Consider the following 22,189-nt stretch of genomic DNA (forward strand, 5'->3'; position numbering starts at 1 on the left):
AATGGGGCTAATAATAGCACCTACCTTTCATTTTCATTGGATCAAATGAAATACTAATTGTAAAATGCTTAGCACAGTTCCTGATACATAGTAAGCTGTATATAAATGTTAGTTACATTAGCTGTAGAATTATGTGAAACACTTTACAAACTTTAAAGTGATATATATGTATCACTTTATATATATCCATATATATGTATATCTATATATAAGTATATAGATATATACACATGAAGAGTTGAACAACTAAAAATGAATAAACAATCATAATGACAACAACTAGAGAGTGAATTTTAGTTAGTTTTAGACATGTTGAGTTTGGGAACGATAGGTAGATAGGTAGATTTAAGAACTGTTAGAAAAAATGGTAATTAAATCATGGGAGCTTATGAGATCACTTGTTTATTTATTTATTACTTGTTCCTCGTCTCTAGCATGGGGATCATTCTGGCTGTCCAAATTAGGTAGCTCTCGTTGATTAGCATTGGCAATCTACATTGATTCTGGGCACACCTGTTTGTGGGGAAGTGGGATGGGGAGGAGTACACTAAAAGAAAAAGGTAGAAATAGTTGAGATTTAATTAATTGCCCAGAAAAACTTTCAGTGTTCCAGAATGCTCTTTTTTGTACCTTTTGCTTTTCAAATGTTCTTTCATCTACACAGGGTGTCTCAAAAGTCTTTCAGGCTTGTCAGACTTCATTACCCCATTTGAGGTTTTCTTCAGAAAGATATTGGCATGGTTTGCCATTTCCTTCTCCAGCTCATTTTAGAGATGAGGAAACTAAGGTAAATGGTGTGAAGTGACTTGCCCTAGGTCTCACAGCTAGTAAGTGTCTGAGGCCAGATTTGAACTCAGGAAGTGGAGTTTTCCTGACTCCAGGTCAGGTACTCTATCCATTACATGATCTAGCTCCCCTTGTCTCAAAAGTATTAGTGCAGTTTAAACTGTTAAAAACTAAAATAAGAAAGACAATTCTTTCAGGATCAATGCTTACATGGGGAAAACATTTCATAATCTAGGGGAGGGCACTACAGTCTTTCATAACTAATGAATTATTGTTGGTAATTAATAATAACCTTATAATAGATAGAAGTAGGGGCGGCTAGGTGGCTCAGTGAGTAAGAGTGCCGGCCCTGGAGTTGGGAGGACCTGAGATTGGTTCCAACCTCAGATACTTAACACACACACACACACACACACACACACACACTCACAAACCAAACTGGCCGTGTAACCTTGGGAAAGTTACTTAACCCCAATTGCTTAAAAAAAAAAAGAATAGATAGAAGTCCAGGGGAGGCAGTAGCTGGAAAGATCAGGGGATATAGGGATTGCAGCTCTATTTGCTCTTATACCCAGGAAAGAGCTTCTGGTTTAGGTTTAAGGTTGCCCCTGATGATCACAATTTCAGACTAACTTAATCTGGAAAGTGTCAGAATGGAATTCAGATAGTGGAGTACTGATGTTGTTTGGGTTTAGTATCAGACCTGTGATTTCATTGGTGGAGTTAACTGTTGATGAGAAAACTCCCTCTACCAGAGAAAATTGGCAACTTTTTTTGCAGCTTACTGTATGCCAAAGTGATAGTGGGGTACAGAGGTGTTAATTGTCCAGGATTTTGTGACTAATGTGTCAGATTCAGGACTTGAAACTAGATCCTTGTGATTTCTCAATCAGCTACCTGTCCAAAGCACAATGTTGCCTTGTACAGATATTGTATTCTAAGTAACAAAAGCCACAAACTTTTAGTGGTAATGTACAACAATTTGCTCTATGTGTGTGGTTCTAATTCCTTTACATAGAACTTCAAAGATTAGAGAGGTAACTAAGAAATTCTGGCAGAATAGCAATTGAAAGTAGAAGATGACTACTCTTAATTGGAGAGGGGTCCAAAAAATGTAAAAAGTGAGGGTAAGCTCTATGCTTACCCAACCTATATACCTTATCAGTATCAGGAAAGAGTAGATCTGCTAGGGGCAAGGACTTGCAAAGAAACAATTTACAGGACAGCAATCTTTATTTAGATCTCAGTTCTCTACTTTTGGTTAGTAAATGTAGTGCTCTATATCTTTTGTAGTTGCAAGATGATTACATCAGAGAAAAGGGTCCATGGAGAAGGCACTTAATTGCTTGCAATGGTTTCCTTAATCCAATCCACATAGTTGCAGACCTTGGTGTAGACACCAGGTTTGCCTTTCTGGGCACAGCCATAACCCCAGGAGACAATTCCTTGGAGTTCTCCATTGCAGACCACAGGGCCACCAGAGTCACCCTGGAATTGGAAAGCAGAATGCGTCAGTTTTCTTTGGCCCACATCAGGGAATAGACCCCAGAGCCAGACATATTACATGGACAGGTCCATAATACACATTTAGTTTACATTCATTGTTGAATAATGTTTTCCTGAGAACCTAGTCTTCTCTTTATTTCACCTTTCCCTTCCCACTGCAATGCCTCCTAGCTCCTCCTCCTCATCTTCTCTGTGTCCTCAGGAAGCAGAACAGAGAAAAGGAGAGAATAAAGGTGAGGTTGGTTTAAAGGTCATTTTGGCTATCTCATCTTTTTCTCCAAAGTGTCCCATTCACAACATTCTTCCCTCAGATGCCTACATTAGTGCCAGCACAAAGTCTGTGTTATCTCTGATCACTACAATCTTGTAGCTATTTTAGAAGGAAAATATTTAATGTCCCCATTTGCCAAGGCATCTTCCCGTTTCACTCCATCCATGAACTCAAACTCAGGACATTTTTCAGTTCTAACTCTCCTAAGTTAGTAACAATATGGGAAAGAGAGCAAGAATGTTTGTGAACTGACTGGAGAGGGAGAGAGTGGAAGAGAAACTGACCTGGCAGGAATCCTTTCCACCCTCCAGATAGCCCACGCAGATCATGTTGCTGGTGATCTGTCCAGGGTAGGCACTACGGCAGGAACTGTCAGAAAGCACAGGTGCATCCAGACACTGAAGCAGCTCTGGGTAATCGGCTGTTTCGAACAAAAATGACCATGACAGTATATTCTCTGAAGTATCCTAGGAATTCCTTCAACTAATAGGTTTTCTCTCCCTTCTCTTTTGGTACAATTTAAGACTCTTCAATGTGAGAAAATGACTGATTCAACCTTGAGTGATGTTGGTCTCAGATCATATGGTCATGAGCAACAAGGGATTCCATGGGTTCTGGTAACCCTAAAACCCTTAATGATACCAGCTCCATGGAAAGATCATGATCCTAAGAAGACAGCATCATTTAAGCTCCTCTCTCCTCCCTCCATGTCTAGAAACCAATCAATCAAATATTAAGGAACCTCTGTAACCCTGCTCCAGGTATCTTTGCCCTTGGTAAGATTCGTACTTGCATGGTGAAACCCTAACTCTTTTCCATGTTTCTGGTCCTCCTAAGTAGCCCTTATATAACTCACTGCAACTCTATAGCTGATCTTGGAAATGGGAGATGTTTATGTTTGTGGGAGAGATGAATGGAGGAGGTGGAAGTAGGGAGGTAAGAGTTGGAGTTTCTGACTTCTAATGCTATGTTCTCGCTCCATGAGTTACTCACCACCAGAACTTGCAGTGTTGCCCCAGCCAGAGATGAGACATGAAGTGCCAGCAGCAGCACAGGATTCAGGCAGGGAAATGGTAGCTACTCGAGAGTTGATGGTGGCAGGTGTTTTCAGCTTAATCAGCATGATGTCATTGTCGATTGTGAGAGAACTGTATTTAGGATGTCGGATTACTTTAGATGAGTCAATGAACTGCTCTTCGCCTTCAACAACATCGATGTTGTGCTCTCCCAGTCTCACCTGGATTCGGCTGGATGGATGAAGAAGAGTACCCTTAAGCAATCTGATCCCCATGTTTTTTTCTCTCTCTATCTCACCACAGTCACATAACCACTTCCTCTCCATTCAAAGTGGTCCCATTCTCTCTTTTCCATACTTTAACTGAATTCCTTTCATTACTTATTTCTGCCAGTCTAAGTCACATTTAATCAGATATTTCTCCTATCAAATCTAGTAAAACTACTGCTACCTCTTTCTCTAGGGAAAGTCCTGCCCCCACACTTTCCTTTCCCAGTTATGCAGTCAGAATAGCCAAGAGGGTGTGCACTAGCAATATGGAGGCAGGAAGAGAAAGAGAGAGGGAGAGGGAGAAAGAGAGAGAGCCCTGAAAATTCCCCACCTATGGCATGTCAGTCTTCTCAACTCTCCTAAATTCATCATAAAACCCTCTGTTTCCCAAAATGGAGACTTTAATGTCTGAGTTGAGAATGGGTACTAGGGTACTATCTTTTTATTCAGCTCTCTATTCCCTTCACCACCAAACACACAAAACTGGCTAAGATCCTACATGAAAAATCTCCTGGGAAATACCCAAGGGTTTAAATTTTCTTTTTCCTCTAAGCCAAGAGCCATGCTAGGAGAATCAGGGAGGCAATTATAATTGTTTAGTTTTCCTTTTCACATGGGCAATTTCATCTGCCTCTACTGCCCAAAGGCTCTGAGAGCTTTTCATAGATAGATGCTACTTTTTTTTTTTCACATTTGATCTTTACCTCTTGTCTTCACACACAAACACACACATACATTCCATTGATAGCTACTCCAACTTTGGAAGAGAAGTACCCTTGAATAAATGCACCTATTTATCTACATATCCAACCTGGAGATTCTTTGGAGATCTCTCAGTTCTGAATGAATTTCTGGGCTTGGACTTAGCCCTAAGCTTGCCTTAGATGTGAGTATTATTTACTTACGACTTGTAGCAATGAGCAGCTGATACCACCCACTGTGAATTGATGAGAGAACCACCACAGAAATGGTAGCCGGAGTTCAGAGACACCTGATAGGGGAGGGAGTAAGCAGCACATGTGTAGCCTCCAACAATCTTGTCATCATCATCACCAGTGGGGAAAGCAACTAGGAAGGAAAGAGATAGGAATTTCCAATGCAACATTACCTCCTGAAATGTCAGCTCTTCCAGAAAGTCTTCAAGATTGATCAGAGAAAACCTGACAATATTGCTTTTCCCCTGGAGAAGTAGTATAGTAGAGTGGAAAGAACATTGATTTTGTAACCAGAAAACCCAGTTTCACATGTGATGCTTTTAACCTGTATGACAATGTCAAGTCACTTGATATTCCTGGACCTCAGTTTCCTAATTTGTAATATTAGAGGCTCTATGATACCTTTAGACTTTAAATATGATCCATACATGACTACAACAAGGGAATCTCTTGTCTATTTTCCATAAGCCCTTTTATTCGTATACTTATTTAATACTCACAAACCTTATACCATGTACAGGATCTAAAGAACTAACTGTTCATTCGTGTTCATAATTTTGGCAAGAAACACTGGACTATATACATGTGGATGTGTAAAGAATCAGTGTCCTTTCCATGCTATGTATTCCTGAGTGAAGGGATATCAATCAGTAGATAGATTTTTCTTTGTGAAGACCTCAGCGTAGGAGTCGTGCAAATGAGTTCTTGATAAGAACCTTTTCTGAAAAAGAAGCTGATAGGTGTCTAAGGGCTCATCACGATTTCCTCCTTCATAAAATATTCTCTATACCTATATTCCTCTTACCTATTCTTAAAGGCCAATTCAAGTTGGAGCTTTTACCAGATAGTCTATAGAGTTCACATTCATTTCCTGCTTTGTTATAGCTTGAATTATATGATTTGCCTTTTAGTCACAGGCTTTCTTCCATTCTTTCCTTTTATTTCCCTGTATTAGCTTTGTTTCTTCAGGTAGGTTATTATTTTTGGAGAGAAAGATTTTGAGTTACTCAATTTTTTCCTTGCAGTATCTAGGACACTGCGAACACTCAATGATCTCTTGTTTGGAAAAGAGAAACTTACCAGCAGCCCCCAGGAGGGCAAGGAAGATGATGGCCTTCATGGTTGTCCTAGGGATCTAGGCAAGGAAGTTGAATCCAGGCCTTTCAACCACCGCTATTTATCCCTCAAGACTTGGTACCGAGACTTCTGGGGAACCGGAAGAATGACTCAATGGAAAATTTAGAAATCCAAATTTAGAATTCCATTCTGCTTAGTTTGGAAGATAGTCAAACACTGAAATTAACTGATAACCCCTTTCCCTATTGCTCAGAAAGTTCCAGGAATAGAAGTGTATCGACCTGTATCAGGTTTCCTCACATAGAACTTAGCCTCTACCATTACCAAAGGAGGCAAAGAAAGAGAAGTAGCCACAAGATAGAAAATCACATGAGACAGGAAGTGGAATAAGCAGCAGAGATAGGTGCAAGTGGGCATGGGGCCTGCTACCACTGGAGCACCCCCCTTACAGCTCAGAACAACAAACTCAGTAGGAAAAGCCAAGAGAAGGGCTGTCGCTTCCGCTACTTTGCCAGGCTTGAGAGTAGGGAGCTGGTAGCAGCTTTTCCAGAACCTTGGTATGGAGGATCAGAGACTGGGAAGGAGAAAGAGAGTAGTGGAAAAGGAAAGAAGAGTAGAGATAGAGCAATGAGATGCCCGATGCCAGAGTCTGGGACCAAGAAGTATCTCAGGCCAGATAGGATTCTTGCTGAATTTACTCTCATGGGCAGATACAGGTTGGCTGAATCTATTTCCCCTTTCTATTTTTCTATTTTCCCTTTCCCTTGTCCAGCCTCCAAAGGCATATGTTTGATACATACATATTTATGTCTAATGGTAGCCATCCTAGGGCTGGGTGGAGGGGAAGAAAGAAAAAAAAAAGAAATTTACATGATAACTTTATTATATCTTTAAAAGGAGTAGCACAGGGGTAGGGAATCTGCAGCCTCAAGGCCACATGTAGCCTTCTAGGTCCTTGGGTTCAATCTTTTGACTCAGTCTAAGTTTTACAGAACAAATTCTTTTATTAGGAGGATTTGTTCTGTGAAGTTTGGATTCAGTCAAAGAACCTCACTGGAGGACCTAGAGAGTAAAGTGTGGCCTCGAGGGTACAGCTTCCCCAGTCCTGGAATAGCATGTTGTACATAATCGATTTGTGATTTCATTTACTATGATCCTTTTTTTTTTTTTTTTTATCATACTATGTTATGGAAAGGCTTGTTTTATTCCGTAAATTAAAAATAAAATATATAAAAATTTTAATACAAAAGTGCGTATGTTTGTTCCAAAGTTTTTCTCTCTTTTTTCATTTATGCTATCTCATACAGACACATACAGACACAGAGACATCCATAAATGTGTGTATCTGTGTATATACCAATAAACATTTAATGAGAACTTACTCTATGCCAGGTACACTATTATATTCTATACATAGCCAAATATTAGGAATACGAGAGGCAAAAACCTGCCTTCAACTAGCTTACTCTCTAAATTACATAAACATGTATATGCACACACATATATATGTGTGTATGTGTATATTTGTGTGTATAGGTGCATATGCATATTCCTTAGTGCTTAGCAAAGTACCTGACATATAATAGGTACTTAATAAATGTTTATTGACGAGCTCCTCATCTTGCCTTCAGTAATACAAGGTTATATTTGACTCTTTTCTTATTAGTTACTATATTGCATTATCTTTTTATGCAGAAGCTGCTAAATCGGGGCGGCCAGGTAGCACAGCGAGTAAGAGCACTGGCTCCAGTGTTGAGAAGACCTGGAGATCGAATCCCGGGCTCAGACACTTAGCACCCACCCAGAAACACCTGGCCGTGTAACCTTGAGCAAGTTACTTAACCCCAATTGCTTAGGGTGGCTCAGCGAGTAAGAGCACCGGCTCCAGTGTCGGGATGACCTGGATCAAATCCGGGCTCAGATACTCAGCACCACACCCAGAAATAATAACTGGCCGTGTAACCTTGAGCAAGTTACTTAACCCCAATTGCTTTAAAAAAAAAAAAAAGAAGCTGCTAAATCTTGTGTTATCTTAACTGTGGCTACATGATATTTGATTTGTTTCTTTTAGCTGCTTAAAATATTTTATCCTTAACCTAGGAACTCTGGAATTTTTCGAGTTCTGAGTTTTCACTTTGGTATCTCTTTTGGGAAGGGCTTAATGGAGTCTTTCAATTTCTGTTTTACCCTCTGGATCTAAGATAAAGGAGCAGTTTTCCTTGATAATTTCATGTAGGATGATAAAGAGGTTCCTTCTTTGATAATGGCTACTAGATAATCCAATAATTCTTAAATTATCTCTCCTAGATCGATTTTCCAGGCCAGTTGTTTTTCACATTTTCTTCTATTTTTTTCATTCTTATGATTTTGTTTTAATTAGTTCTTGATGTCTCATGGATTCATTAGCTTCTACTTGTCTAATTCTAATTTTGAAGGAATTATTTTCTTCAGTGAGATTTTGTACCTCTTTTTGCATTTTATTAAAATATTGCTTTATAAGGAGTTCTTTTCTTTAGTAACTTTTTATGCCTCCTTTTCCATTTGGCCTAGTCAGCTTCTTAAGGAGGTCATTTCTTCAGTGAATTTTTGTGCCTCTTTTACCATTAGACCAATTCTATTTTCTTCAATATTTTTTTTGTGCCTTTTTCACCAAGCTGTTAATTCTCTTTTCATAATTTTCTTGCATCACTCTCCTTTCTTTTCCCAATTTTCTCTACCCCTCTTAACTTGTTCTTTAACTCTTCTAAGAATTTTTGTTGGGCTTGGATACAATTAATATTTTTCTTTGAGCTTTTGTTTGTAACTATTTCCACACTGTTGTTTTCTTCTGAGTTTATTTCTTCTTCTCTGCCACTGTATTGGCTTCTTATGGTCAAGTTCTTAAGTTCCTTGGTGTTTGCTCATTGTTCTGGCTTTTTTTTTTTACTTTGAAATTTTTGTTAAAGTTGGGTTCTACTTATAAGGGGTTAGGAAGACACTGTCCCAACCTTTAAGTTTTTTTTTCCTATTGCTTTCATATTCATGGGAATCTGCAAGCAAAAACTTGTGCCAAAAAACACTTCTAAGGTGTGGTCCCTGCTTTCTAGGATAGGTGTTGTCACTGTTTTCCTGGAATGTGTTCTAAAGGATAGGATATTTTTTCAAATAATGTTTAATAGTACACAATACTTTTGCTCTCATTTAAGTATTAATACCTTTAGAGAGAAATAGAATTGATTATATTTCATTATTTTTCAGAATTTTTGTTTAGTAGTTTAAGATACAGTTATTCACAGGTGTTTTTCTATTTCCACTTATTATATTTGCTTATTGACTATCATAACAAGAATAAAGATATCTATAATGGGAAATTGTTTCATTTTAATAATTTAATGAAAGGTATTCAAAACTTACTGAAATTTTTCCTTTGAAAGATTTTTAATCAGGTTACAAATTTCTATTTTAAGGTTCTATAAATATACAGATATGTGATTTTTAATTGGTGACTTTATACTTCCTTTACTCTTTGTGATGTAGGTGCCTGGTCATGCCAAAGAGATACATTTGAGGAGTAGTCTATAACTCACTTTTCATATTTCTCCATTTTGGGGAATGATAGGTCCTTCTCCAAAAGAGAGATCTCTCTCAGGGGCGGCCAGGTGGCTCAGTGAGTAAGAGCACCGGCTCCAGTGTCGGGATGACCTGGATCAAATCCGGGCTCAGATACTCAGCACCACACCCAGAAATAACTGGCCGTGTAACCTTGAGCAAGTTACTTAACCCCGATTGCTTTAAAAAAAAAAAAAGAGAGATCTCTCTTTATCCTAAGACTCTTTGTTGGTGAGGACTTTACATTCATTGTACTTTGTGTATATTGGTTGAATTAAATTGAATAGTGGAAAGAATTCTGAAATTGGAATCAATAGACCATGGTGCAAAATCCTGTCTCTGATACTTACTAGCTATATCTTTTAGGGCAAGTCACTTAACCTCCTTCAGCCTCAGTTTCCTCTTGTGTAAAATAAAGATTATATTACTTGCACTATGAATCTCATAGCATCTTGTAAACTTAAAAGTTCTATCAAAATGTAAGTGATTTTTATTAATTATTTGAATACAGCAATCATATCTCTCCTAAGTCATCCCTTCTCTAGGTAAATAATCTTTAGTCCTTTCAATCTCTTCTTTTATGTCATGGTTTCAAATCCACTCACAATCATGGTCACCTTCCCATAGATATGCTTCAATTTGTCAACGTTTGCTTTTGACAAATCTGTATTTGTCATTTCTCCTTCCCAGGCAGTGGAAGAGGTTGCTCTTGGAAGTATGCATGTACCTGGTGTGAGAATGACCTTTGATCCAAATATGTACTTTCAGAGATGAAATGAAGATTTTTAGGTAGGATCTGGGCCAGGAATTTTTTATGTCTTCCCTCTGTTCTTTCATGTGTTTTTAAGGCTTTAGAACATAGATCTTTTTGTTTCTACATCACATTCACTTCAAAATATAGACTTTTCCCTTGTCCTGCGCATAGAGCCATCCTTTCTGTCAAGAGGTGAATAATGAATGTTCTTTATCATCAGGACTCTGGAATTATGGGGGGCCATTGGGATGGTCAGAGTTTTGCATTTTTCATAGTCGTTATTTTCAGTGTTGTCATTGTCTAAATTGTTTTTATAGTTCTGCTTACTTCACTTTGCATCAGTTCATACAAGCCTTTCCAGGTTTCATTTCCTTCAGCATAAAAAGATTATTATTGTATAATTTGTTTGCCCATTCTGCAATGGATATGTCTCATGTCTTTCCATTTTAAAGCCAGACATAGAATATCCCAAGTCAAGAAGGTTGGTAGCAGGAGGGGGCTACTGGGATTTTATTCCAAATTTTACTAATATTTTGAGAAACTCCCTCCAGTTCTTGGGGCCTCATTTTCTTTATCAGTTAAGTGAAAGAATCAGCCTACATGATCTCCTAATGTCCTTTTCCACCAGACTCTTTCGTGATTCTATGATAAAGTTCCTATTGGCAGTCTTGCAGTGTTCCTCCACAGTTTATAAAGTTTTCTTGGTAAACATGAGCTCATTTAATCTTCACGAGGACCCCTTCCAGTCTTACCTGAAGAAGGGCTTGAGGTTAGACAGTTTCCCAGTCAGAGAACTATATGTTGTGGTCTAGAGGTGTTGCAAACTGTGAAATACGGGGCAGGTACAGGGCAGAAGCCTGCCCCAAAAGAATTTAGCCACTCAAGGCTTCTTTAAGTCCAATTAACAAGCTTTATTGTATCACCAATAGAAGCAGAGCAGTTTTAAGAATCTTAGCCTTTTAAGAATCTGAGCCCCTCTATTCTTACTTTCCTCTGGTTCCTTATTTTCTCTCTAGTTTCCTAAGCCAGAGTCCCTGTCTTATATTTTTGGTCTCTTTGCAGCCAATAGTACCAAATAAACATTTGGTATTTGCCATCTCCTGCTCTTGTTAACCAGTATGCATCAGGCACTGGAGGGTAGGTGGTGGGTGGATGGGTGAAGGGCATAATACTTTGACCCATGAGGAGTTTCAAAGTTTAAAAAATAATTTTTATTGAGTCAAAGGTAGACAAACAAAGCAATGAATTAGGAACAATAATAGAAACTACTTGTCACAATTATAGAACACTTTCTCATGTAGTATCTCGTTTGATTCTTAGCTATGATTCTATTAGGAACTAGGGAGCATCTTATTATCCTCATGTTACAGATGAAGAAACTGGGGTTCAGTGAGGTTAAGTGACTTGTCCAGATAAATATACTTCTCAGACACCTCGTCCAGTGCCACTACACTGTGCTGCCTCTTAAAAGAGCTATCCTTCCCACACTGGGGGTCAAACTTGTGCTTCCTGGGTGAATACCAGTTATCCTAACAATGAGATCATATGGGAACAAGAAGGTAATTACTGGTTAGGACAAGGAAAATAACCCTCAATAGCTGATCATTGCTTCTTTCTAAATGTTCATAAACTATGCTATTGTAAAATTTTATCAGAAAAAGTCAAACTTACACTTTGCAAATTTCACTTGCCTCTCCCATACTCCCTTAAAAAAATAATATAACATTTGCCCTTCTCCGGTGTTGTAGGACCTCTCCCTTGCTCTGCAGCCTTGCAAAGATTATTAATAACATCTCAGCAATTACATCACAATGCCATTGGGGGAAAAATCTCCATAGGTTGTTTGTCCTAGATTCATGACATTATTTTCTTACTATCTTATTCCTAAATGATACTTAAGGTCTCTTCTAGCACTAATATTCTATCCAATATGGGAAATTTTTGGAGATTGTAGCCAAAGACTATTATGCCATCATTTTATCTTCTCAGATAATAATAAAAAAAGTAGGTATTATGCATTGAATCCTTAGCACCATTTCCCCTTTGCCTTTTCTCTTTGTAGTTATAGTACTTCAAGTCACTTTACACAAATTGTCTGTATTTCTATCATTTTCTATCCTATGTGTGTGACAAGTCCAGAAGAGATGTGTTGTCAGGAGGATTATTTGCCTAATTATTAAAAATATATTTTTTCCTTTCTTTATAATTAAAAAACATTATTGATCACTTTTATTTTTAAGAGCATTTTTATTATATTTATAACTCAACCCTATTGTAACAAAGAATACTCCCTTATAACAAAGAAAAATGATTAAGAAGAATTGACTGCCACAGTAGCTCCAATGTAGGTACCAAAGGCTCCCACCTTTCTAAGGAGAAGCAGGAAGTAAATTTCATCATCTGTTCTCTAGTACCAAAGTTAATCTTTGCAATCTGAGTTTGTCTGCCTTTTTTATGTAGTTATCATTAATGCCATTGGAGTCACTGGAATGGCTATGTTCAGAAACAATTTACCTCAATGAATACAGAGGCAGAAACAATAACTAAGTACTAGACATCTCACCAGACACCAGGAGAGGAAATTGCCCCCAGAAGATCACAGGAATGCTCAAGCTACAAGGTCAAGGTGGAGGGAAACAGAGGATGAAAAGAATCACCAGACAGCAAGTGAAGGACGACTATTACTAAGACAATGGAGGAATCCCTTTCCCCTACTATAGCTTGGACTATACATGTACTGTGTGGTGCGTGAAAGATGAAATGGCTAAGGAAACAAAGCTTTGAGCTTCTTAACACATCAATTTATTAAGCCATTTATGCAAATTGCCTAACACATTGGGACCAGGCCCCTTCCTCAGCTTAAGGCTAGACCCTTGAAAACAAAGGAGAGATTTTTATAGCTAAAAACAATTAATCAAATAAGGCCAATTAGTTAAAAGGAAACAACTAACCAGGACATAACATTAGGTGATCTGATTTCTAATTTGAAGAAAGATTAAGACTTTCCAGGTTGGGAAGGGAAGAGTGAGGTTTCCCACTCCCCCTAAATGTCTGTATACAATCAAAGGAACATAGAAACAAATCAAAGGAACAGTCAGAAAACTGACTTATCAGTACTAGGCAAGTTTTCAGATAAGACATATAGGTGACTTGAGATATAAAATTCTGAGAAAACCCTTTGCATCAATCTTCAGATCTGACTGGGTTTCAGGTCAGCGTAACTTAGGTCCTTATTAAGGGTCTCTAAAGCAGTAGGGAAAGATGGTCTTAACTCCCAATCATGAAGGGTTAGATTTGACCAATGCAACCAAGTCCTCTCACAATTCCCCCAATTGAATCAAATTTTCTCACAGGACAGAAACTGGGCTAGAGCCATAATTTAATAGAAAGGGAACTGTGCTTGTTCCAGAATTGACTCAGAAGATGGAGTCAGTGCGGTTTATTTCATTCCCACTACCACTTGCTGCTCCAGTCCCCTCAATTCCCTAATAGGATTATGCTGATGCCTATCAACAATGCTGAATGATTTGAAAGAAAGGCATAGGCAAGACATTCAGGACTGAGTGACTTTGGGGCAGGGATGAGGGAAGAGCTATGCCTATGAGCATTTTAGGGGTGAGATGAAGGAGGGATCTGTCCTCTTGGATGTGAAGGGCTGCATTCTGAGGGAAAATTGAATTGGAGCTGGGTTTGTGCAGAAAGTTTATTGCTGTAACTCAGTCAGAACTCTGGAATCTCAGTAAAGCACCTAGATCCATGCAGGTTTTTCCATGTAGCTTTTGACACTTGATAGGAATTTGACTGGGGTGGCTCACATGTTGAATTACAGAATTCCAAAATATCTCAAAAGGCTAGGATAAGGGGCTAAATCTGTTAGGTCAGACAGTTAATAAATATTTATTAAATACCTCCTATTTGCTAGACACTATGCTAAGTACTAGAGTTACAAATGTAAAAAAACAGATAGTCCCTGCCTTCAAAGAGCTTACAATCTAATGGAAGAATACTACCCACACAAGGAAACAATTCAAAGGAGTGCAGCCAGGTGGGAAATGAGGTGAAACTTAACAGAAATAAATGGAAACTCCTATACTTATCTAAAGAATAGTTCATGTGAAGGAAATATGTGAACATTTATGGACTGAATATCCAAAATGAGTCAGTATTCTGATATGCCAGCTCTGTTTCCTTTACTCTCCATTCAAACAGCAAAGAACTACTCCTATCATAAACTGCACTGAGAGAAATAATGAACCAAATGGTGGCAGTGACAGTCTTGATATCCTCTTTCATGATCTATGCATGTAGAGGATTATATTCAGCTCTGGGTGCCCCAAGTTAGAAAAGTCACTGACACCTTCTTAGATAACATCTAAGGAAGGGTACCTAGGATGAGGAGGGAATTGGTGATATATAGGCATTAAGCAAAAGACCTGAACATGGATAGCCTGAAGAATAGAAGATTGAGGGCTATGATAACTGTCTTCCAGAACTTGAAAGGCTTTCACAATGGGCAAAGAATTGGACATGCTTGGCTTGGCTCAGGAAAGGACACTAGGGAATAATGGATAGAAGTTTAGGTTTCTCATAAGGAAAAATGAATCAACAATTAGGACTGTCCAAAAATACGTCAGCCTCAGGGAGGAGTGTATTCTCCCTCGTTGAAGGTTCTCAGTGGAGACTGAATGACTGCTTGTCAGCAATGTTTCAGAGAGGATTCTTGATGAGGTTGAATTTGGACAAGATGGTGTCTGACATCATTATATCTCTCTGACCTTTGATTCTCTATGAACATATTACTTGAACATATTAGGTTGAATGTTGAATCTGCCTGTGGTACCTGCCAGCTATGTAATCTAGGGCAAGTCCCTTTAGTCTCCCTTTGCTTCACTTTTTGTCATCTGCAAAGTGGGAATGTGTAGCCAGCCTCCCAGAGTTATGAAGATTTAGGGGCAGCTAGATGGTAAAGTGGATGGAGCAGAAGGCGTGGAGTCAAGAAGACCTGTGTTCAAGTCTGAACTCAGACAATTATTAACTGGGGAAGTAATTTAACCTCTGTTTTCCGTCTATAAAATGGGGCTATTAATAGTATCCACCTTTCAATATTGTTGGATCAAATGAGATAATATTGTAAAATGCTTAGCACAGGCCCTGACTCATAGGAAGACCTATATAAATTGTTAGCTATGTTAACTGTATCATTATGTGTAGCACTGTACAAACTTTAAAATGTTATATAAAGAGAGATACACATATTCACATACACATGTATGTATGTGCACACACATGTGTATATATGTAAACATGTATATGTGCATGTGTGTGGGGATGGATGATGTCAAAGACTAAGCTAAGAGAGATTCCATGATATTAAAAAAAATTTAAATCATTTTCAAGACTTGGAGTTAGAATGGAAATTGTTGTATCTCCTTTCCAGTGCTAGAAGAAGGAGGAAGCCAAGGAAGAGAAGTAGGTAAAGGAGCTTAGTTTTCAGCAATAGTCTTTTCAATCCAATCCACATAGTTGCAGACCTTGGTATAGACACCAGGATTGCCTTTCCTGGCACAGCCTATGCCCCATGAAACGATGCCTTGGAGTTGACCTTTGCAGACCACAGGACCACCTGAGTCACCCTGGAATACAATCAGAAAGAAGGTCAAAGTTTTCTTTCATCCTTGAGAGTATAGCGTTCACAACCACACATATTACTCCTTTCATGTTTCCTCTCCCTAGCATATGTGCCCATAGAGAACTCAGCAGAGATAAAAGGCATGAGGGAAGATAGGCTTTTATGTCATTTTTCTGTCCCAGTTTTTCTCAAGGTGTTGCCTACACAGTCTCTTCCTAAGATGCCCATGTTGGAGAGACTCTTTTTGTTGTTGTTTTTGAGTAGTTTCACTCATATCTGACTTTCTGTGACCCCATTTGGGGTTTTCTTGGCAAGAGTATTTGCCATTTCCTTCTCCAGTTCATGTTATAGATGAGGAAACTGAAACAAACAGGGTCAAGTGACTTTCCCAAGGTCACTAGTAAGTGTCTAAGGCTGGATTTGAACTTAAGTCCTCCTGATTCCAGGGCTGGCACTCTGCTCAGTGAGTCATTCAGCTGCCCTGAAAAGATACTCATGTACACTTTTCTGTATTTCTTATTTCTCCTCACTACAAAACTATGTCAGAGGGAACATTTTTAGTTCCTCTCTTTCCCCATATCCACAAGAGAGGAATGGAAAATTCCATCTTTAGAGGGCCCCTGCTGAGAGATGGCTTCTTGCTGGCTCATGGGAGGAGAAATATGAAGAGAAAGAATGGGATTAAGGTAGTGCTAGGGGTGGGGGGAGGGCACTTACCTTGCAGGTATCCTTTTTACCTTCCATAAATCCCAGGCACATCATATTTCTGGTGATCTTACCAGGGTAGGCATCTTGGCAGATATTGTCAGAGAGCACAGGAGCATTCAAGCACTGAAGGATGTTGGGAGACTTGGCTCTTGGGAACAGTTTCTGTGTTACTAATTCAATTAGCCAATCATAGAAACTAATCTGAGTTTTTCCCCAGCCAGAGATGAGGCAGTTAGTGCCAGCAGTCACACAGGAAGTGGGCAGGGAGATTGTAGACACGTGAGAGTTGAGGGTGGCAGGCTTAGTCAGCTTAATCAGCATAATGTCATGGTTGGTATCCCCATCATTGTACTTGGGGTGGCGGATCACCTTAGTAGAACTGATGACTTGCTCAGTACCTTCAAGGGCATTAAGGTCGTAGGCACCCAACATCACCTGCATTTGGCTGGATAAGTTAAAAAACAAAGAACGTCCCTAAACAACCTAATTCCTGTTCTTTTCCTTCAATTCTTTGAACAGAGAACCAATTATGTCTCGTAATTTCCTCCCCCAACCCCCGCAGACTCAGAAGAATGGATTCTACAGATGGTCATATTAAAGATGGTGAAAATGCCCCTTCCTGACATTACTGCTTCTTATAGACAGTTGTCATATCAGAGTATGTAAGACTAGCAATTTGTCCTAGGGAGTGGAAAAATAAGAGAGAATCAAGGGTTTTCATTTATCATTTACCATTTCCCCTATTGTTAGGGCTATTTTGGGTACAGGAGATGGAGGAGGAGTTGAACAGTTTTAAAATATAATTGAATGGCTGTCATCTGGAGAGTAGGTTTCCTTATGTTCTTGGAAATTTCTACCCTGGAAATTTTGAACTGAGGACCTCATTTGGTGGGCCATCAGGGATAGGACTCCTTTAGTTATAGTGAGATGTTCTCTCCCTACCCCCACCTTCAGTGCTAATCAATAGTCATTTATAAAGCTCTCTCTCCACAGAGCAACTTCACTTGTTACTAACCCTGATTACAATCCTCTTCCATTCCTCTTCTGGGATATCCCATGTCTTCAATCCTCTGTGAGATCATACAGGAATCCCTGAAGATGACCAGCTTTTGGAAAGTCACTCCCCAAAGTTCTATCTCCCTTCCAAGCCAGGATAACCCCTAAATTTGATGACTAAGATAAATACAGGTATTTGAGTACTTCTTCATTTCAGTTCCCTATATCCCCTTCACTGGGGAGCTTCAAGAGTACCTTGAAGTATATTATCCTCTCCCATCTAGGGACTCCTTGGTTCTCCACCCAGAGTAAACTCTGGGGAGTTCTAGTAACTCAGTTTGTTTTAGAGAGTTCTTATGAGTCACTTACGAATTGTAGCAGTGAGCAGCTGAGAGTACCCACTGGGCATTGATGAGGGAACCACCACACATCAAGTCATCAGTAGCTATATACACCTGGTAGGGTACCGAGTTCCTTGCACAGTTCTTTCCTCCTATGATCCGTTCAACATGACTGGGGAAGGCAACTGAGGGGTAAAAGAAATGGGAATTACTGGTTAAATCAATCTTCCTTGAAATGTTAACTCTTCCACAATGCCTTCCAAAGTTAAGCAGAGAAAAGTTAGCTAGTAATGTTCCTTTGCCCTATATAATTGGGACATCAGTTTTCTAGGGCTACTTTCCTCAAAGGTATCTTGATCATATACTTATCTTTTCTTCACATCCATGGTATACACATGACATAAGTATTTGACTGCCCATTCATATTTATGATTTAGATCAGATTCACTAGTACTATTGTAGGTACATACCAGTGGCTATTCTGAATTATAGCTCCTGGGGTCAAGAACTGAGTAGACACAATACCCTTTTGCAGAACATTTTTGGTAACTTCTAGGTTAAGTAAACTTTAGGTTACCTAAATCTTTGGATTTAGATTGTTTGTAAAAACAACTTAAACTTGAAAGAATTTCTCTCTTTATCCCTGAATTTGGAGGCCATGTAAATATATTATTTTTTAAAACAATTAGTATTTTATTTCCCCCAATTACATGTAAAATCAATTTTAACATTTTCATAGAGAAGGCAAGCAATTTGACATAGATTATACATGTAGTCATGCAAATCACATTTCCATGTAAATCATGCTATGAAAGAAAACACAGACCAAAAAAAAACCACTCAAGAAAAATAAAGAAAAAATATGCTTCAATTTCATGCAAATATATTCTTTTTTTAAATGTTAAATTATTTACTTTTAGTTTACAACATTCAGTTCCACAAGCTTTTGAGTTCCAAGTTTTCTTCCCCTTCCTCTCCTCCCTGTCTACCCTTACAGTTGCATGCAATCTGATATAGGTTCTAGAAATACCTTCATATTAAACATTAGTCAAGATGTAAAGAAAGATTATAACCAATGGAATGAACAATGAGAAAGAAGGGACAAAACAAAAGAACAAAAAGAGAGCAAGTGGTTTGCTTCAATCTGCATTCAGACTCCATAATCATTCGAATATATTCTTAAAAGATTTGGGATGACAGTGGTGTGGGCAGTGGCAATTATATTAGGTAATTATTCCAGAGCAAAGAAGGGAAGGTCGGTCATCAGGGATAGGGAAGCTTCAGCCAACTACCAGCGAATGTCACAACATTGAAACTCTGGTTGTCAATTTTCCAATCTTGTCAGTGGTTCATAGGCTTCACAAACTTGTTTCTCTGGATTTCTCCCAGTCCATCCTTTTCGCTATAGGCTTTATCTGCCCAGCACTCTAACCCATCTTTCCTTCATTGTTCTGGAATAATTATCCAATATCATTGCCATTGCCCGCCACCACCACCATCACTACCAACCACCACCACCACTATCATCCAAAATCTTTTAAGAATATATTTGTGTGACCTCCAAATTTATGGATAAAGAAGGAAATATTTTTCAAGTTTAAGTTGTTTTTCCAAACATTCTAAACAATCTTCCCCAAACTGTGATGTTACAGCAATTTGGAAAATGCAAAAAGAAAACCATAATGATGGTACCAAAGGATCATGGCTTTTCTTCCTAAAAGTTCAAGAGCGTGGTCTTACTCTTCCCTCAAGGTCCCTCCTGGCCTATTTCTTCCCCTAAAAAATATGGGCCCTGTTCAAGGACCTTAAAAAACAATCCATTTGGGGGTTTAAAATCTCCTGGGTTCTAACCAAATATACTGATTGCTTCTAGCCAGTAATGGTGTTAATTCCCAGCTCCATGTATATAAAACTATAATCACCACCCTATTGTCTTTCTGGAAATTATGTTAATTTTACTTGGCAAGATTTTATGGGCAAAGAGATTGTAAACCCCTACCTATCACTATTATTTAATTTAATTTTTAAAGGAGACTTTTCTTTCCTAATTTCCCTCTCTAAAAGTGATCTCTCATTTATGCCCCCTCCCATTATGTCCTATTTTTTATGATACTTATCTCTATGCATATTATTTTCTTCTCTCTTTATGACCATTTCCCCACTCCCATACCTAGTCACCTTCAAGTGACTGTAATTTTCTTGAAGATCTTTGATCCCCAGATCCAAACATGGTTTTCAGCACAAAATTGGCACATGACAAGCATTAAGAGGTTATTTTTAAATAACCCCAAATATGTGGAAAGGACAAGATATGAGTTTTCCCTTCCTTTAGCATCTTCTTCAGCAATTAAAGTCTTTCTGTTCTTTACTGTTGGTTCAAATTCTTTCTGCTTCCTAAAGCCTTTCCCAATGACTCTAGACCACATTTCTCTTTCTTTCTCTGAATACCCAGGACACATAGAGTTTATACCATAGAATTCAACACCATCATAGGCTGTATTTTTTGCTACTACTTCTTTATTTTAATTTTCTTCCCCCTACTCATTTGCAAGCTTCTTGAAAGCTAGAACCATGCCATATACTTCTTTGCATTCCATACAGTCACTAGCATAATGATAGGACTCAATAAATACTTGTTCACTGAATGAACAAGAGTGACTTACCAGCAGCTCCTAGGAAAAGAAGGAAGACAAGGGCCATCATAGTGATTCTAGGGATCCAAACACACTGGTGTAACCCCAAGTTCTCTCTCACGCACTGTTTTTAACCCTTTCTACTTGGCACCAAACACTGCTGAGGAATGAAAATAGTGACTCAGCAGCTCATTCACAATTCCAACTTTAGTTTTTGACTCTGGCCAGGACGGAAGAGACTCTAGCATTGACATTAATCTTCAAGTGTCAGTTCTATTGTTCATGGAGTTTGGGGAAATGAGAATAAGAATACACCTGGGAGGGATTTTCCTCCCCATCAGTTAGGATTAGGCTACAGGTGCAGGAGTGCCAGGTGTCCTACTTCTCAGACAAAATTTATTTTTAATGATTCTTGATAATTTGTCATTTAATGGGCTCCCATGATCACTGTGACCTCTGTGACCACTGTGGTGAGAGGCCTTTTTCTGTCAATCATAATAACATTTACCTGAATTTGGGATTTCCTTGTTGTGAGAACTGGGATTATATTGATGCTTTCTGACCATGTAACATATATGTAGCATCATGGGACAACAGGGTTAGAGAGAGAAGGGACAATCAATAACATCTTGACCAATTCCTTATTTTCCAACTGAGAAAACTGAGACCAAGGGAGGTTAGACGACTTGTCCAAGATCAGATAGATAGTAACTGGAAGAGACAATATTTGAAACTGGGTTCTGTGCTTACAAATCTGATATTATTTTAATTGTACTTCCCTACTTCGCACATGCTTATACATAAGATATACATACACATGTATGTATAGACACCAATATTTCAGGACACACACATACATATAGTATAATATAATACAATAGAGTATAGTACTGTAATATTATATTATATTATTGTTATGTTATGCTATGCTTTATCATATCATACCATATCACATCACATCACATCGTATGTATCGTATCATATCATATCATATCATATCATATCATATCATATCATATCATACCATATCATAGCAATCTCACTGGAATAATTGCAGTCTTAGTTCCCTACAGTAATGAAGTCTTCACAAAGGTTTAACTGTCCTTCGTTGTTGGTGGTTGTGCGGTAGGGGTGGGAAAGAGAAACAGGTACCATAGCTTATATGGGATAGATGTTTCTCTGACCACCTTGTTTATGTCCACTCATCCTGGACCTGTCCTCGCATGACTTCATCCTAGGAATACACCTTCAAGGCATAGATTGTTAAGTATCCAAAATAATTTAAAAAAGGAGAATCATTCAGAGGAAAAATGGAGAAATGCATGGTGAGCACAAGAAGATCAGAACACATAACAAAGAAGAGCCAGAGTAAAGAATGTCATCAAGGAGAAGTATGGTTGAAAAAGGAGTCACGCTGGTCATGAAGTGAGAGTGAGTTACAACTGCAGGATAGCCCATGTTGTGATTCAATGGTATCCTTGAGATAACACACACACACACACCCCCCTGCACATGCACACACGAGCAGGTACACAAACATATATATTCAAATACATATATACACACATGTATGTATACACATACATACTTAATACATACACACATATGTATCTATATGTCTGTCTATCTATCATCTATCTATCTATCTATCTATCTATCTATCTATCTATCTATCTATCT

The 22,189-nt window shown here is 38.5% G+C and overlaps 2 protein-coding genes across 2 annotated transcripts; both read right to left on the bottom strand.

Moving 5' to 3' along the window:
- Window positions 1–2,124: 2,124 nt before the first annotated feature.
- LOC138160491 (cationic trypsin-3) lies at window positions 2,125–5,903 on the bottom strand. Its single transcript, XM_069087049.1, has 5 exons — window positions 5,864–5,903; window positions 4,754–4,916; window positions 3,557–3,810; window positions 2,848–2,984; window positions 2,125–2,274 (listed from the first exon to the last, which is right to left on the bottom strand). The coding sequence occupies exons 1-5, from the start codon at window positions 5,901–5,903 to the stop codon at window positions 2,125–2,127; spliced, it is 744 nt and encodes a 247-aa protein (XP_068943150.1).
- An 8,507-nt stretch (window positions 5,904–14,410) lies between these two features.
- On the bottom strand, window positions 14,411–20,670 carry LOC138160492 (trypsin-like). Its single transcript, XM_069087050.1, has 4 exons — window positions 20,540–20,670; window positions 17,905–18,061; window positions 16,549–16,984; window positions 14,411–15,835 (listed from the first exon to the last, which is right to left on the bottom strand). Exons 1-4 carry the CDS (start codon window positions 20,577–20,579, stop codon window positions 15,686–15,688), a joined length of 783 nt encoding a protein of 260 aa, XP_068943151.1. The 5' UTR covers window positions 20,580–20,670; the 3' UTR covers window positions 14,411–15,685.
- Between the last annotated feature and the right edge of the window lie 1,519 nt (window positions 20,671–22,189).

The sequence above is a fragment of the Petaurus breviceps genome, unplaced genomic scaffold (genome assembly GCF_028583685.1).
Source record: "Petaurus breviceps papuanus isolate PSGF00001 unplaced genomic scaffold, PetGlider_PUasm1.0 181, whole genome shotgun sequence".
In the NCBI taxonomy this organism is placed as follows: domain Eukaryota; kingdom Metazoa; phylum Chordata; class Mammalia; order Diprotodontia; family Petauridae; genus Petaurus; species Petaurus breviceps.